General features: G+C 44.2%; 2 protein-coding genes across 2 annotated transcripts in view; one reads left to right on the plus strand and one right to left on the minus strand.

The window, feature by feature from the left end:
• TRDMT1 (tRNA aspartic acid methyltransferase 1) overlaps positions 1-13,753 on the minus strand; it is a 687,969-nt gene that overhangs the window by 606,130 nt on the left and 68,086 nt on the right. The gene's annotated exons all lie outside the window — the stretch shown is intronic.
• Positions 13,387-13,753, plus strand: part of TMEM236 (transmembrane protein 236) — a 47,328-nt gene continuing 46,961 nt past the window's right edge. Inside the window, exon 1 of the mRNA XM_050805421.1 lies at positions 13,387-13,709. Coding sequence (XP_050661378.1) covers positions 13,453-13,709 — 257 coding nt within the window. The 5' untranslated portion in view covers positions 13,387-13,452. The remainder of the gene's footprint in view (positions 13,710-13,753) is intronic.

Raw genomic sequence — 13,753 nt, forward strand, 5'->3', positions numbered from 1 at the left:
GGATTACAGTCATGAGCCTCCACACCCAGCCTAGAACTCTTTTCTGTAGCCTCTCTTACAACCCTCTGTCTTAGACTTGGTTTAAAACTCCCCAGCCTAAATTTCAAGGCTTCCCCTTGCCCCATTCTACCAGTTGAACCTCTTGTCTCAATGGTAACGAGGAGCTGTGAAGGGGAACCAATTATATTCCAAGTTGAAATCAAAGGAACCTCTGTGCTTTCCTTTAAGCATATATGAGGCCTTTTCAATACAGAGTGGAGTCTATTAAGGAAACATACTAGGCAGGATCTCATAGATTGCAGTCATTGGCATCGTCCGGGGGAAAAAAAAGATGATAAAAGTCACTGGTGATCTGCCAAGGCAGACATCTCACTTCACTTTCTTCTATTCCTGAGGACACAGTGTGTCATTTGTAGAGTATCATTTTGGGCCCCGTCATGGCACAGCAGAAGTCATTCTTACAACCCCCTGGTGAGCCACAGGGGCTTGCTTCAGACTCCACCAGAGTCTTGCTGAAATATCTGTTAGCATCAGTAGGCTTGGATCCTACCAGCAATTAGAGTTGTCCAGTCACTGAAAAAAATTTTGTTCTTTAAAAGAGACAGGGTCTTGCCATGTTGCCCAGGCTGGTCTTGAACTCGTAGGCTCAAGTATTCCTTCCACCTCAGCCTCTTCAGTAGCTGAGCCTATAGGGGCACACCACCACACCCAGCTCCCAGTCAGTCAAGTATTTTAAATTATTGAGACTAGTAGGTTTACTACTAGCCTGAGTCAATCTATCAACAGTCTGATACTGGCCTTGAAATATAAGTTCAAAGTATTATTGTTATTACAGAGGAGGGTCATATAGATTAATTTAAATACCTTAAGTCAGATCATACATAAATGTTGAAAATAGGAGTCATACCTGGGCCACTACCTCTGTGGTGGTGATTTAAACCATTACATTTTGTTTATCTCTGTACTTACGATGATGACTATTTACATTAAATTGGTTTATCCATGCTTAAATAATATAGGAACAAAAAATATACTCAAATGAAATGGCAAGACACAGTTTTAAAAAATATCCATGTGAACAGTTTAAAAATGTAACTAATTGTTGGTATGTATGATTATTTCATTTCATTCCCATTGCTTCATTTTAACAATGATATAAAGGTGAAAATAGAATTCAGCAGATGTTTAACCACTAGCGGGATCTAACACTGAGTGAGTGGACAGAAAACAGTTAACCGAGCAGGTGGACTGCTATCTTTTGAAAGGCCTGTTTACAAAGTTGGCCCTTGGCTGGCGTCTGGGAACTTAAATTTCGGGAGGGTTCCCACAATTCCCAGAATTGATAAGAGTGGCTCACTGTGCCTAAATGATTTGCATGAATGATGTGGTTTATGCTCAACACCTGCTTTCCTTCTGGGAGCCTGGCATTTTGGTGGGTTCCAGGCAGAAGGTGCCTTGGCAACCAGCGCCCAGTAAAAACCATGGGTACTGAGTGTCTGAGGAGCTTTCCTGGTGGCAACCTTTCATATGTGTTGTCATGGCCCATTGCTGTGGGAACTCAGCATGTCCTGTTTGACTCAACTGGGAGAGGACCTGTGCAGACTGGCACCCCGTTTCCCATGCACTTCACCGCCTGTGCCATTTCCCTTTGCTGATTTTCCTTCAAGTTGTTTCAGTGTAAAAAATCATAGCCCTGAGTACAATCATATCTGACTCCTGTGAGTCCTAGACAATTATTGAAATGGGTGGTGGTCTTGGGGCTCCCCCAACACAAGATACTGTCACCACCTTTAAGGAAGTAAAATGAATAAGAGAAATATGCATTTGAAACTACAGCACAAGGTTAGCATCTTAAGTATGATAAGAAGAAATAGGGACCAATATTGCTTGCAGCTGGGTAATTAGATCTAGTCTGCCGTTATCTCAGTGTTTTGTAGTGAATTTAGTGTATCTCGATTAGGAGCTTTGAAAGAATCCAGCTAGACTAGTGTTAAATTAAGTTTATGGGAGGCCATTATTTTGATCTAGGCTCCCAGCAGATCAGACTAAACCCAAATGCAGTCATCGGTTGAAAGTTCAAAGTGCCATGTCATCAAATTGAACTTTGAGAAGTTTTCCAAACACCTGGAGATTTATAGCAGCCAATCAGAAGGGGCCCAGTGTACCTGTACAGCCAATCAGAAGGGGTCCAGTGTACCTGTACAGCCAATCAGAAGGGGCCCAGTGTACCTGAGCCAACACGCTAAGAAGCCCCCTCGGATCTAAACTTATAAAGTAACTTTTAAAAGACTAATCTGCTATTCATTTCTTATTTCTGCTTTCTTCAGCCCTTTTCTGTCTGTTCAGCCAGTATCTTTTGCTCTACTCATCAAGGTTCTTATCCTATTTTATCGAATGAGATGCTGTCCTGATTCATGAATTGCAATAAACATTTGCTCAATTTTTAAATGAATTTTATTGTAATTTTTTTTTTTTTGAGACAGGATCTCACTCTATTGCCCAGGCTGGAATACAGTGGCATGATCATAGCTCACTGCAACCTTGACCTACTGGGCTCAATTAATCCTTCCACCTCGGCCTCCTGAGTAGCTGGGACTACAGGCGCGTACCCCCACGTGTGGCCAGTTTTTGATACTGTGTAGAGATGGGGGGTCTCACCATGTTGCTCAGGCTGGTCTTGAACTCATGTGCTCAACCTGGAGGTTCAGGTAAAATTTCCTGAATAACAACTGGCACATTGTCTGTGCTTAAACTGTATTAAAAACAAACTAACTAACAAAATTAGACTCATGCCTATAGTCCTAGCATTTTGGGAGGTTGAGGTGGGAGGATCACTTGAAGACAGGAGTTTGAGACCAGCCTGGGCAATATGGTGAGACTCCATCTCTACTAAATAAAAATTAGGCAGGAGGTGGCTAAGGTGGTGATATGCACCACCTCAGTCCCAGTTACTTAAGAGGCTGAGGTGGGAGGATGACTTGAGCCCGGGATTTCAAGGCTGCAGTGAGCTAGGATTGTACCACGACACTCCAGCCTGGCAACAGAGTCAGACCTTGTCTCAAAAAAAAAAAACTGGTGGCCAGGCACGGTGGCTCACATCTGTAATCCCAGCACTTAGGGAGGGTGAGGCAGGCGGATCACCTGAGGTCAAGAGTTCGAGACCAGCCTGGCTAAAATGGTGAACATACTAAAAAAACAAAAAAATTAGCTGAGTGTGGTGGAAGGCGCCTGTAATTCCAGCTACTTGGGAGGCTGAGGCAGGAGAATTGCTTGAACCCAGGAGGCAGAGGTTAGAGTGAGCCAAGACTGTGCCATTGCACTCTAGCCTGGGCAACAAAAACAAAACTCCATCTCAAGGAAAAAAAAAATTGGTAAAAATTTGTGCCGTCAAGAAACTTACATTTCTGTTTGAGGGAGACAAGGCAATTAACCTAAAAGTAAAATATTACATTAGTTAATGTTAAGCGATAAAAATGAGGCAGAAAGAGGGATAGGAAGCTGGGGAGGTGTTGAAATTTTAGGTAAGTTGTCTCATGAGAAAATGTCACTTAAGAAAAGACCTGAAGAACCGGAGGTGGTTGGCTTTTTTGGGTATCCCTGGGGATTTTCCCAGGCCAAGAGAACAACAGGGCAAAGTCAAACAGAAGCCTTTATGCTTCATGTGTTTGAAGAATATTGAGGAGGACAATGAGAGAGGAAATTTGGTCAGAGAGAAAGGTGGTAGGGGAGAGATTGTGTAGGACCCGGAAAATTATGGTGAAGCCTAGGGCGTTGATCTAAGTGGCTTTTGAGATGAGCTCTGACTTACCTCACTGAATATCAAACTAAATGAACCAAATTTACATAGTTCAACATGACATATTATCTCCACAAGACTCACAACTTAATAGCCTGAATTTTGAAAAGGAATAATTTAGGTTGGAAGATTCCAAACCTTTAATATCTTCTAAAATATCAACTCAATGCCAGGCACATTGGCTCACGCCTGTAATCCCAACACTTTGGGAGGCCAAGGCAGGCAGATCACTTGAGGTCAGGAGTTCGAGACCAGCCTGGCCAACATGGTGAAACCCTGTCTCTACTAAAAATACAAAATTAGTCGGGCATGGTGGCGCCCGACTGTTCGGGAGGTTGAGGCAGGAGAATCGCTTGAACCCAGGAGGCAGAGGTTGCAGTCAGCCGAGATTGTGCCACTGCACTCCAGTCTGGACAACAGAGTAAAACTGTGTCTCAAAAAAAATATTTATGTGTATATAGATATCAACTCAAAAATTGTGATGAAAACAGAACAAAACCAAACCTGCACCACCCAGTGGAGTTAGGAAGCACTGCATACAGGCAAATCACTTGGAATTTTCTTGAGATGGATTTTTGCTCTTGTTGCCCAGGCTGGAGTGCAATGGCGCCATCTTGGCTCACTGCTCCCGCCCTCAGGTGATCCGCCCTCCTTGGCCTCCCAAAATGCTGGAATTACAGGCATGAGCCACTGCGCCCGGCTAGAAATTTTATTTTAACTTTTATCTACAGTGATCACATTAACTGCACAATGAACATTGTTGTTATTTTGTGAATATATGGTGGGCAGGACTACTAATAGTTATTTCAAGATATTTTAACTTACCTAAGGAAGAATTGGAGAGTTGTAAACTTATCAAATCCTCAACAGTGAAGATGTGGGAAATTTAGGTTAAAGCATCCTTGTGAACTTTGGGATGAATTTATGCTAATTGATTAGGCCTGTACCTACACTTTTTCTGCTTAAATTTGTTACTCTGCAATACCAAAAGGCTCACGTGTTTTAGTCCCTTGAAAAATAAAATTTGAGAATTGTTGCAAACAGTGAGGTGACTTCCTTTTTTCCTTTAATACAGTTTTAAAAACATTTCTAGCTCATTTACACATTACCACACCACAATGTGTGTGATGACTACATAGTGGAGTGGGAAATTTTAATTCACTTTCTTTCTCTTTTAGGATCTGGGAAATTTTAGTGGAATGACATTTTAAGGGAGCGTAATTTTTTTTTAAGGATTTCCTATACATTTTGTTAATTTCAAGAACAGAGTCAGCCGGGTGCGGTGGCTCACGCCTGTAATCCCAGCACTTTGGGAGGCCGAGGTGGGCAGATCACGAGGTCAGGAGATCAAGACCATCCTGGCTAACACGGTGAAACCCTGTCTCTACTAAAAATACAAAAAATTAGCTGGACTTGGTGGCAGGTGCCTGTAGTCCCAGCTACTCAGGAGGCTGAGTCAGGAGAATGGCGTGAACTCGGGAGGCGGAGCTTTTTGGCACTCCATCCTGGGAGACAGAGCGAAACTCCGTCTCAAAAAAAAAAAAAAAAAAAGTCACCAGTTATAAAAGGGCACAAAAGTGAATACGCTGTCATCTTTGCTTTTACAAAGTTGCTTATTTGATAGCCAAACAGATGAAATAATACTTTTTCCTATAGTATATATTTAGCATAATCTGGACTATGATAGCATAAAATTGGTCAAGGGGGCTTATATTGGATAGTGACATCATCTTACTAAATTCACTTCAAATGATTTACTTGGTCACGCCTGCGTACGGTGATCAGCAACTCTGTGGAAATTTTATTAAATGAACAGTAAACCAGGCCCCGGAACCTACTTTCACTTCTTCCCTAGGCTCTATGTACATTCAGCTCCATCCCAAGGGCAGTTTCACTCCACTAGCTCCTGCCTTTTTGCACATCATAAGATCACAGGAAACAAACCACGGATATGCCAGAACATTCCTGGCAGTTTGCACATTGTGTTTCACAGACCCTACGCCGAAAACAATGAGCAAACCTTGAGATTACAAATGATCTTCCTAACAATTTTAGAGACTCGATTTTTGACTTCCTGCCTGCAGGAAGGAAGTGACAGTTGGAAGTGTGGAGAACAGGTGTTCCCCTGAACAGAATGATATCTTCTGCTTACTAAAATAAAAAACACTGCATCAACACTCGTACATGGAAGTGAACTCTAACCACAAGGCTCAGTCTTTTCACCACGGATCCAGCTTCAGAAACCCAAATCTGTTTCCTACCAGGAAGTTGTTAAACCCAGCATTAAAGAGCAAACTAAGGCGCAGAGTTCCTTGAATCAGTACTGGGTTAATCCAAGTAAAGAATCTGGGTGGTTTGAAAATGTCCCCTTCTGTGTCTTTTCCAGTTACCTCAGTGCAACTGCATGGCACACTCATCAGAGGACTTAGAAGGGCAGGAATCAGGATTGGAGTAAACGGGTCCCAGCTGAAGGGTAGGTAGGTGATCTTAAACCCTCTTTCATCTCCCGTTGTCTTTGTCTGCAAGTCAGGGGTCTGGGATTATTTCCTCCCGGTGGCTTAGTGTTGGCATAGTAGCTTTCTTTTTCTTTGCCAAGCTCACTAGTTGCTCTGTCCCTCATGAAGGAACATTCACTGCCTCCTGATCCTTTCTGTAAAATTCAGGCAAATGACACCTCAAAAGGGCTGAAGACTCCGAAATAATTGAAGGCTATGCCTCGGGTCAGTCAAATACCAGACAGTCCTCTCCAGTCTCCTTCATTAATGGTGCAAACCCATTAGGGCGTGTGCATTTTCTGAGGGCCCACAGATTGGAGAAGGCTGGGGAAATATTGTAGCATTCACATCTATGAAGCTATGGGGAAGGCTTGGAAAGGGTCATAGTCTTTTTCAACAGGCATCACGAGATTAATCAATTCTGCAATCCACGGGGACTTTGTCTTTTCTCTTTTACCTTGAGACCCCAAGGAGCCAGGCTATGGAGAAAGAGATCTGGTAGCTTTATTTGGAGCCAAGCATTGCAAGGGTAAGGAGGAGCGAGAGAGGAAATTGAAGCCTGTAGACTGAGTGAGTAGATTGAATTGAGACTCATAGAATATGATTTCTCCTTCTGAAATGTCAGCGTGGGACACAGCTGACTCTCCCTTGGCATAAAAAAAGAGTTAGCCATGATCAAATCCCTGCACATTCCTTCTGCTGCCTACTTCTCTCTCTCTCTCTCTTTTTTTTTTTTCCTCTGCTGTATTCTTGTTTCTTTAAATTTTTTTTTTTCTAATTTTTATTCGTAACGCACCACTTCTCTCTCTCTTTTTGAGTTGGGAGGAGGACAGGGTCTCACTCTGTTGCCCAGGTTTGGAGTGCAGTGGCACAGTCATAGCTCAACCTCCTAGTTTCAAGCGATCCTTCCTCTTCAGCCTCGTGAGTAGCTGGGAATACAGGTGTGTACCTCTATGCCCAGATAATTTTTGTATTTTTCATAGAGATGGGGTTTTGCCATGTTGCCCAGGTTGGTCTCAAACTCCTGGGCTCAAGCGATCTGCCCACCTCAGCCTCCCAAAGTGCTGGGATTACAGGCATGAGCCACTGTGCCTGGCCGCCTTCACTTCTCTTATACTTCATTTGTGCTTTCCTTTTTTCCAGGAATACATATTAACGGACTGTTGTGCACTTGACACTGTGCTGAGAAATGAGGAGACACAGATGAAAAGCAGATGCTCTCTGCCTTCCAGGAGCTCAGGGTTTTGTAGGGGACCCAGTGTGTAAGTGAATGATATAAGAACATTTTTATCATTTGTGCTACCCTACAAGCATCTGAAAGATGTTTTGAGGCTGGGCACAGTGACTCACGCCTGTAATCCCAGCGCTTTGGGAGGCCAAGGCGGGTGGATCACCTGAGGTCAGGAGTTCAAGACCAGCCTAGCCAACATGGCGAAACCCCGTCTCTACTAAAGTATAAAAATTAGCTGGGCATAGTGAAGGATGTCTATAATCCTAGCTATTCAGGAGGCCAAGGCAGGAGAATCCCTTGAACTCGGGAGGCAGAGGTTGCAGTGAGCCGAGATTGTGCCACTCCACTCCAGCCTGGGTGGCAGAGCAAGACTCTGTCTCAAAAAAAAGGTGTTTTGAGAAAGGAAGGAGGACTTAATTCTGCTTGGAAAAGGAGAGTTAGGAAAGGTTGCACAGAGGAGCAGAAGAGAAAACAAGTGTCTGTGGAAGGATGAAGCTTCCCTTTTCAGCCTTTTCCTATGAAAGCAGGAGAGGACAATCCAATTCTACCCAAAGGCCCAGCCAGAAAACAGTGGTTCAAGCCTGTCTGCTGTCTTCTGCTTGCCTCTTGACTATTTCACTGCTCTTAAGTACTACCATTAAAAGAATAATTGAAGGGCAGTTTGATTATTTGGCTTCCTTTTTTTTTTTTTTTTTTTGAGACGGAGTCTCACTCTGTCGCCCAGGCTGGAGTGAAGTGGCGTGATCTCGGCTCACTGCAAGCTCCACCTCCCGGGTTCACGCCAGATTATTTGGCTTCTGTAAAGTAAGGGAAAGCAAACTGGTGGAGGAAAGATTAAAAAAAAAAACACGCACAAAATTGTTATTAAACTCCCTCCACCCCACTTCACCCATTCTCCAGGGACAGCGCTGTGAACAGTTTGACAAGTATCTTCCTGGATTTTAAAATTTACGTAGAAACCTACAACTACAATATTTGAAAGCAAAAAGATTGTACCATTCATGTTGTTAGACATAGTATCTACAACTTGCTTCTCTCTCCCATCCTCTTCCCTGTCTTACTACATCATAAACATTCTTAGAACTACTTTTCCTTGACAAAAATCATTATTATTTTTAGAGGCAGGGTTTTGTTCTGTTACCACAGGCTAGAATGTATTTGCTGTTCACAGGTGTAATCAAAGTGCACTGCAGCCTTGAACTCCTGGGCTCAAGCAATCCTCCCACCCGAATAGCTGGGACTACAGGTGCATGCCACAATGCCTGGCTAAATTTTTAATTTTTTTTTTTTTTTTTTTTTTTTTTTTTTTTTTGTGGAGACAAGGTTTTGCCATGTTGCCCAAGCTTGTCTCAAACTCCTGGCCTCAAGCAATCCTCTCACCTTGGCCTCCCATAATGCTAGGATTGTAGGTGTGAGTCACTGCAGCCAGCCAGAACAATTTTTCAAAGGAAATATTATTATACTATGCAGAGAAAATTGCTGTAGCGGTATACAGCTACCGCTTTGAGTCAACAGAAAGAGCGATACAAAGCTTCCCTCCTCTGAGAAGCCTTCTCTGATTAACTCTGAGTTTTTTCCATCCTTTCTCCTGTATTTTCTGGTGATTTTCCATGGGGTTTCTGAGTGGTATTTGGCCTCTGCTCACAAACACACTCCTTTGTCTTATTCTCAAGCCCTTTCTCTTGCAAAGAACAAAGACCACCTTTTGTAAGGACACATGTGAGCTGGAAGGTTCAACAGCTCAGGCGCCTGTAAAGACTGGTCTTTCTTGGTACGATTGCTTCTCCCTGTTGATCTGTCCTAGCCTTCTCACTCCCAGGTTCCTTGCTCAACTCACTCTTCTATTCCCTCACTGCCTGGCTTCTATTTGTTCATTCATCAGATAGAATTGACAACATGCCAGGAGTGGAGGTTCCAGCCCGTAGAGTTTGGCTTGCTCTAATTCTGACTCAAACTCATGACCTTCTTTTGCTCCACTTACCAAATTCTCCCCATGTTTCTGAGTTCAAATTCCTAAGGGTGAGAATCCAATTGACCTGGCTTGTGCCAGGCTACACTTAGATGGCTGGACACTCTATGGCCCAGGACCCATTCATTCAAGAAGATGTGGCTGGAGAAGGGAGATGGACTGTGGGTAGGTCACCCTTCCTAGCCCTAACTTGCCCAGTGTACTTACTCCAACAACGTCCTCGGGTCTTCGCGGGGCACTTGTGTTAAATTCCTAAGCAGAGCGTAAGTTAACAGGGACGGCCAGGATCTGCACGCAGGAAGTGTTCAAAGGACAATGTGGACACACTCAATTGTTTCTTTACATGGAGTTGGGCTCGTGGCAGGCAGAAAGCGAGAATCACAGCCTTTCTCCTAAAGAAACCACAGCCAGTGACCAGAGCATTCCAGGAGGTAGAAAACACTGGTCACAGGTCATGTCACATGAATGCTAACACTCTTGGGGTCATCTTTAAAGGTAAAGGTGACCGGAAGCAGTGGCTCACGCCTGTAATCCCAGCACTTTGGGAGGCCGAGATAGGTGGATCACTTGAGGCCAGGAGTTTGAGACCAGCCTGGCTAATAGGGGGAAACCTCATCTCTACTAAAAATACAAAAATTAGCCAGGTGTAGTGGTGGGTGCTTGTAGTCCCAGCTATTAGGGAGACTGAGGCAGGAGAATCACTTGAACCCAGGAGACAGAGGTTGCAGTGAGCCAAGATGGTACCACTGCACTCCAGCCTGGGCAACAGAGCGAGACTCTGTCTCAAAAAATTAAAAAATAAAGGTGGAGGAAGATTATGAACCAGAGGAAAGTCACAGGTGAGAAATAGAAAGCTAGTGTCAGTTTTAAATTCTTCTAAATGGAAATAAAAATTGAGCATTCAAAATGGAATTATAGACCCGGGTAAGAGATTTCTTTCTCAAGAGTCAAGCTATTCAATAACTCTTCAAATGCTCAATAATTCCTATTCATACACAAACTGTGTCGCTGATGTTATGATTCAACAGAGCGCTAGTGACTCAAGATGGAGTGTTAGGAGGTTAAAATATAATTCATATCCAGTATCATTTAAATAGGCATTTTCATCAGGAATGATACTGACCATTGATGTCAATGGTAAGTTATTAGAAGTAGTTGGCAACTGGGTGCAGTGGCTCACACCTGTAATCCCAGCACTTTGGGAGGCCAAGGCAGATGGATCATCTGAGGTCAGGAGTTCAAGACCAGTCTAGGCAACATAGCAAAACCCCGTCTCTACTAAAAATACAAAAATTAGCCAGGCGTGGTGGCGCACGTCTGAAGTCCCAGCTACTTGGGAGGCTGAGTCAGGAGAATTGCTTGAACCTGGGAGGTGGAGGTTGCAGTGAGCTGAGATCACGCCATTGCACTCCAGCCTGGGTGACAGAGCGAGACTCCACCTCAAAAAAAAAAAAAGTAGTTGACGACAGAACTGCTGCTCAGATGGGCCTCCACCCCATCCTTTCATATTTTATCACTGTTCTTCCAAGTCTCTTCTTTGGCTTGAAAGAATTTCTGCTAAACTTCAATGGATTCAAAATCCAAGTTCAAATAAAATAACTAGATGGCTTGAAGAACCAGCTGACTAATTGTCTGGCAGTGGTAGGGCAGAAAGCATCAATCCTCAGAGCCACACCAGGAGCCTCCGATGCACCCTGGAACTCCAGCAGCCCAGGGCCCCTTCTGCCGAGGACCTTGAGAGAGAGAAGCCTAGAGAAATATGGGTCTGCATCAGTGTGACAGCAGGCACAAGAAAGGCCACAGAAGGGACGGGGCTCAATGTCTGCTGGTGTGACCCCGCTTCATCACTCCCGCTCCATTTGTGTTGGCTGGGGGGCTCTTACCTCTAGCCCAGGCTCCTCTCTGGTTCCCAGCTGGCCTCCTGCCTCCAGGGTAGCACTGCTCTGTCCTTCCTCCACATCAGCATCGAGCCTCCTTTCCAGATGACCAAAGGACTGCTGTGTTCAGAAAACTTTGCTTTTTCACTGCTGGCTACGCCCCCTGCCCCCCGCAAATCCTTAATGGGACACGACATTCTTACCGCAACCTATTTTGTTGCTGTTGTTTCGAGGTAGGGTCTCGCTCTGTTGCTCAGGCTGGAGTGCCGTGGCACGATCACAGTTCACTGCAGCTTCAACCTTCCAGGCTCAAGCAATCCTCCCACCTCAGCCTCCGGAGTCACTGAGACCATAGGCATGAGACCCTGTGCCTGGCTAATTTTTTGTATTTTTTGTAGAGAAGAGGTTTCACCATGTTGCCCAGGCTGGTCTCAAACTCCTGGCCTCCTCAAGCTATCAAGCCACCTTGGCCTCCTAAAGTGCTGGGGTTACAGGTATGAGCCACCCCAAATGGCTCCCCAAACTATTTTTCTAATATTGCCTCCTCCTGTTTCCTGCTGTGCCACACCAGATTCTCACTAACCACTGCAGCCTCCTTGGCTGCGTCTGAAATGTCACCAACACCACAGTGCCCCTGTCCATCCTGACCGTGCTTATGTGCCCATCCTCTTCCCACAACCCCAAGGTGGAGCAAGGTGCAGTTCACCTGTGTCCCTGTAGCACTTCGTTTACAGTCTTCTGACCTCGGTTATTTTTGTTGTGGTTCCTCAGTTTATCGCCTCCATTGGACCTCAAGCATTTTCAGAACAGGAACTTCTGTCATTCATTCATCTTCATACCCCCACACATACTAAAATGCTCATTGTAAGTGCTCAAATATGCTTTTGGTTTTTTTTTTGAGAAGGTGTCTTGCTCTGTCACCCAGACTGGCGTGCAGTGGCATGATCTTGGCTCATTGCAACCTCAGCCTCCTAGGTTGAAGTGATTCTCCTGCCTCAGCCTCCCAAGTAGCTGGGATTACAGGCATGCACCACCACACCTGTCTATTTTTTTTTTTTTTTTGTACAGATGGGGTTTCACCATGTTGGTCAGGCTGATCTCAAACTCCTGACCTCAGGTGATCTGCCTGCCTCAGCCTCCCAGAGTGTTGGGATTACAGGCGTGAGCCACTGTGTCTGGCCTTAGTTTTTGTATTTTTTAGTAGAGACAGGATTTCACCATGTTGGCCAGGCTGGTCTTGAACTCCTGACCTCAGGTGATCTGCCCGCTTCGGCCTCCCAAAGTGCTGAGATTACAGGTGTGAGCCACCGTGCCCGGTCTTAAGTATGTTTTTCGAAGGAAGGATATTCATGGAGACAATTGTCATCCTTTAAATATTTGATATGCGTTTAAGCCAGTCACAGATAGCTATTAATGTGTAAATCCTGATAACAGGCTTCTAATGTCATCATTTCAGTTTGCTGGGCAGCAAAACAAAAATAGCATTAATTTGTGTTATATGGCAACTAATGCACAATAATGAACGAATATCTTAAGTATTAGGGAGAATCCTGGTTAGAAAGTTGATAAAGTGAATTCAAACTCCCTTTTCAAGCACTTGAAAGGGAGGGGTGGTTTTCCAAGATGAAGACTTGGGTGTGAGTATCTCCCTTTGCCTGAATTTGCTTTTATGTGAAAATAGAGAGTTGGATTCTATCTATTCCCCTTTAACTCTAAAATTATATTATTCCAGCAGTTTTACTTAACAAGAGTTGACTATTACACAAATATAAGCAATAAACACCTTTTTAAAACCCTGCTTTTACCCGTGCTCCCAGGCATGCTCTAAAGTTCATTTGACTTCTAATAACGGATGTGCAAATATGTTGAGTGATCACTTCCACAATGGCCCTGTTCCTTTAAGAGACCACGGTTGTTAAGTTAGGAGATCATTGAACCATGTGAGGGTCAATAAAAGAAAAAAAAGTCACTGGTTAGCGATCCGAGGACAAGGAACTTGATCCCAGTTCAGTATCTGTGGGTCCGTATGCTGCCCACAGTCAAAGAGGGAGTCCCAGGTCCTTGGCAGCTTGCCTTTCCTCGGGATGGCTTCTGGAAGGCTCATTAAGTTCGTGGTTTTTGAGCTCCTAGAGTTTGCTGCTTTCTCCATCCCCACACTGGTGATCACGGAACAGTTTGCCACCGCCTACCAGGGAGCAATGGCTAGATCTGATAACACACCCTACTGGCTGATCGTCTCCTGTGCTATTGCCTATGTTGCGTTAGTGACTCTACTGATCTGGGTTCCTGTAAAAGTTCTCCTGCACAAGAAATGTTATATTTACAGAAAAATTAAAGGATGGTAAGTAAAAGAATTTTTTTTTTTGATATGGAGTTTTGCTCTGT

This window comes from Macaca thibetana, chromosome 9 (assembly GCF_024542745.1).
Source record: "Macaca thibetana thibetana isolate TM-01 chromosome 9, ASM2454274v1, whole genome shotgun sequence".
NCBI lineage: Eukaryota > Metazoa > Chordata > Mammalia > Primates > Cercopithecidae > Macaca > Macaca thibetana.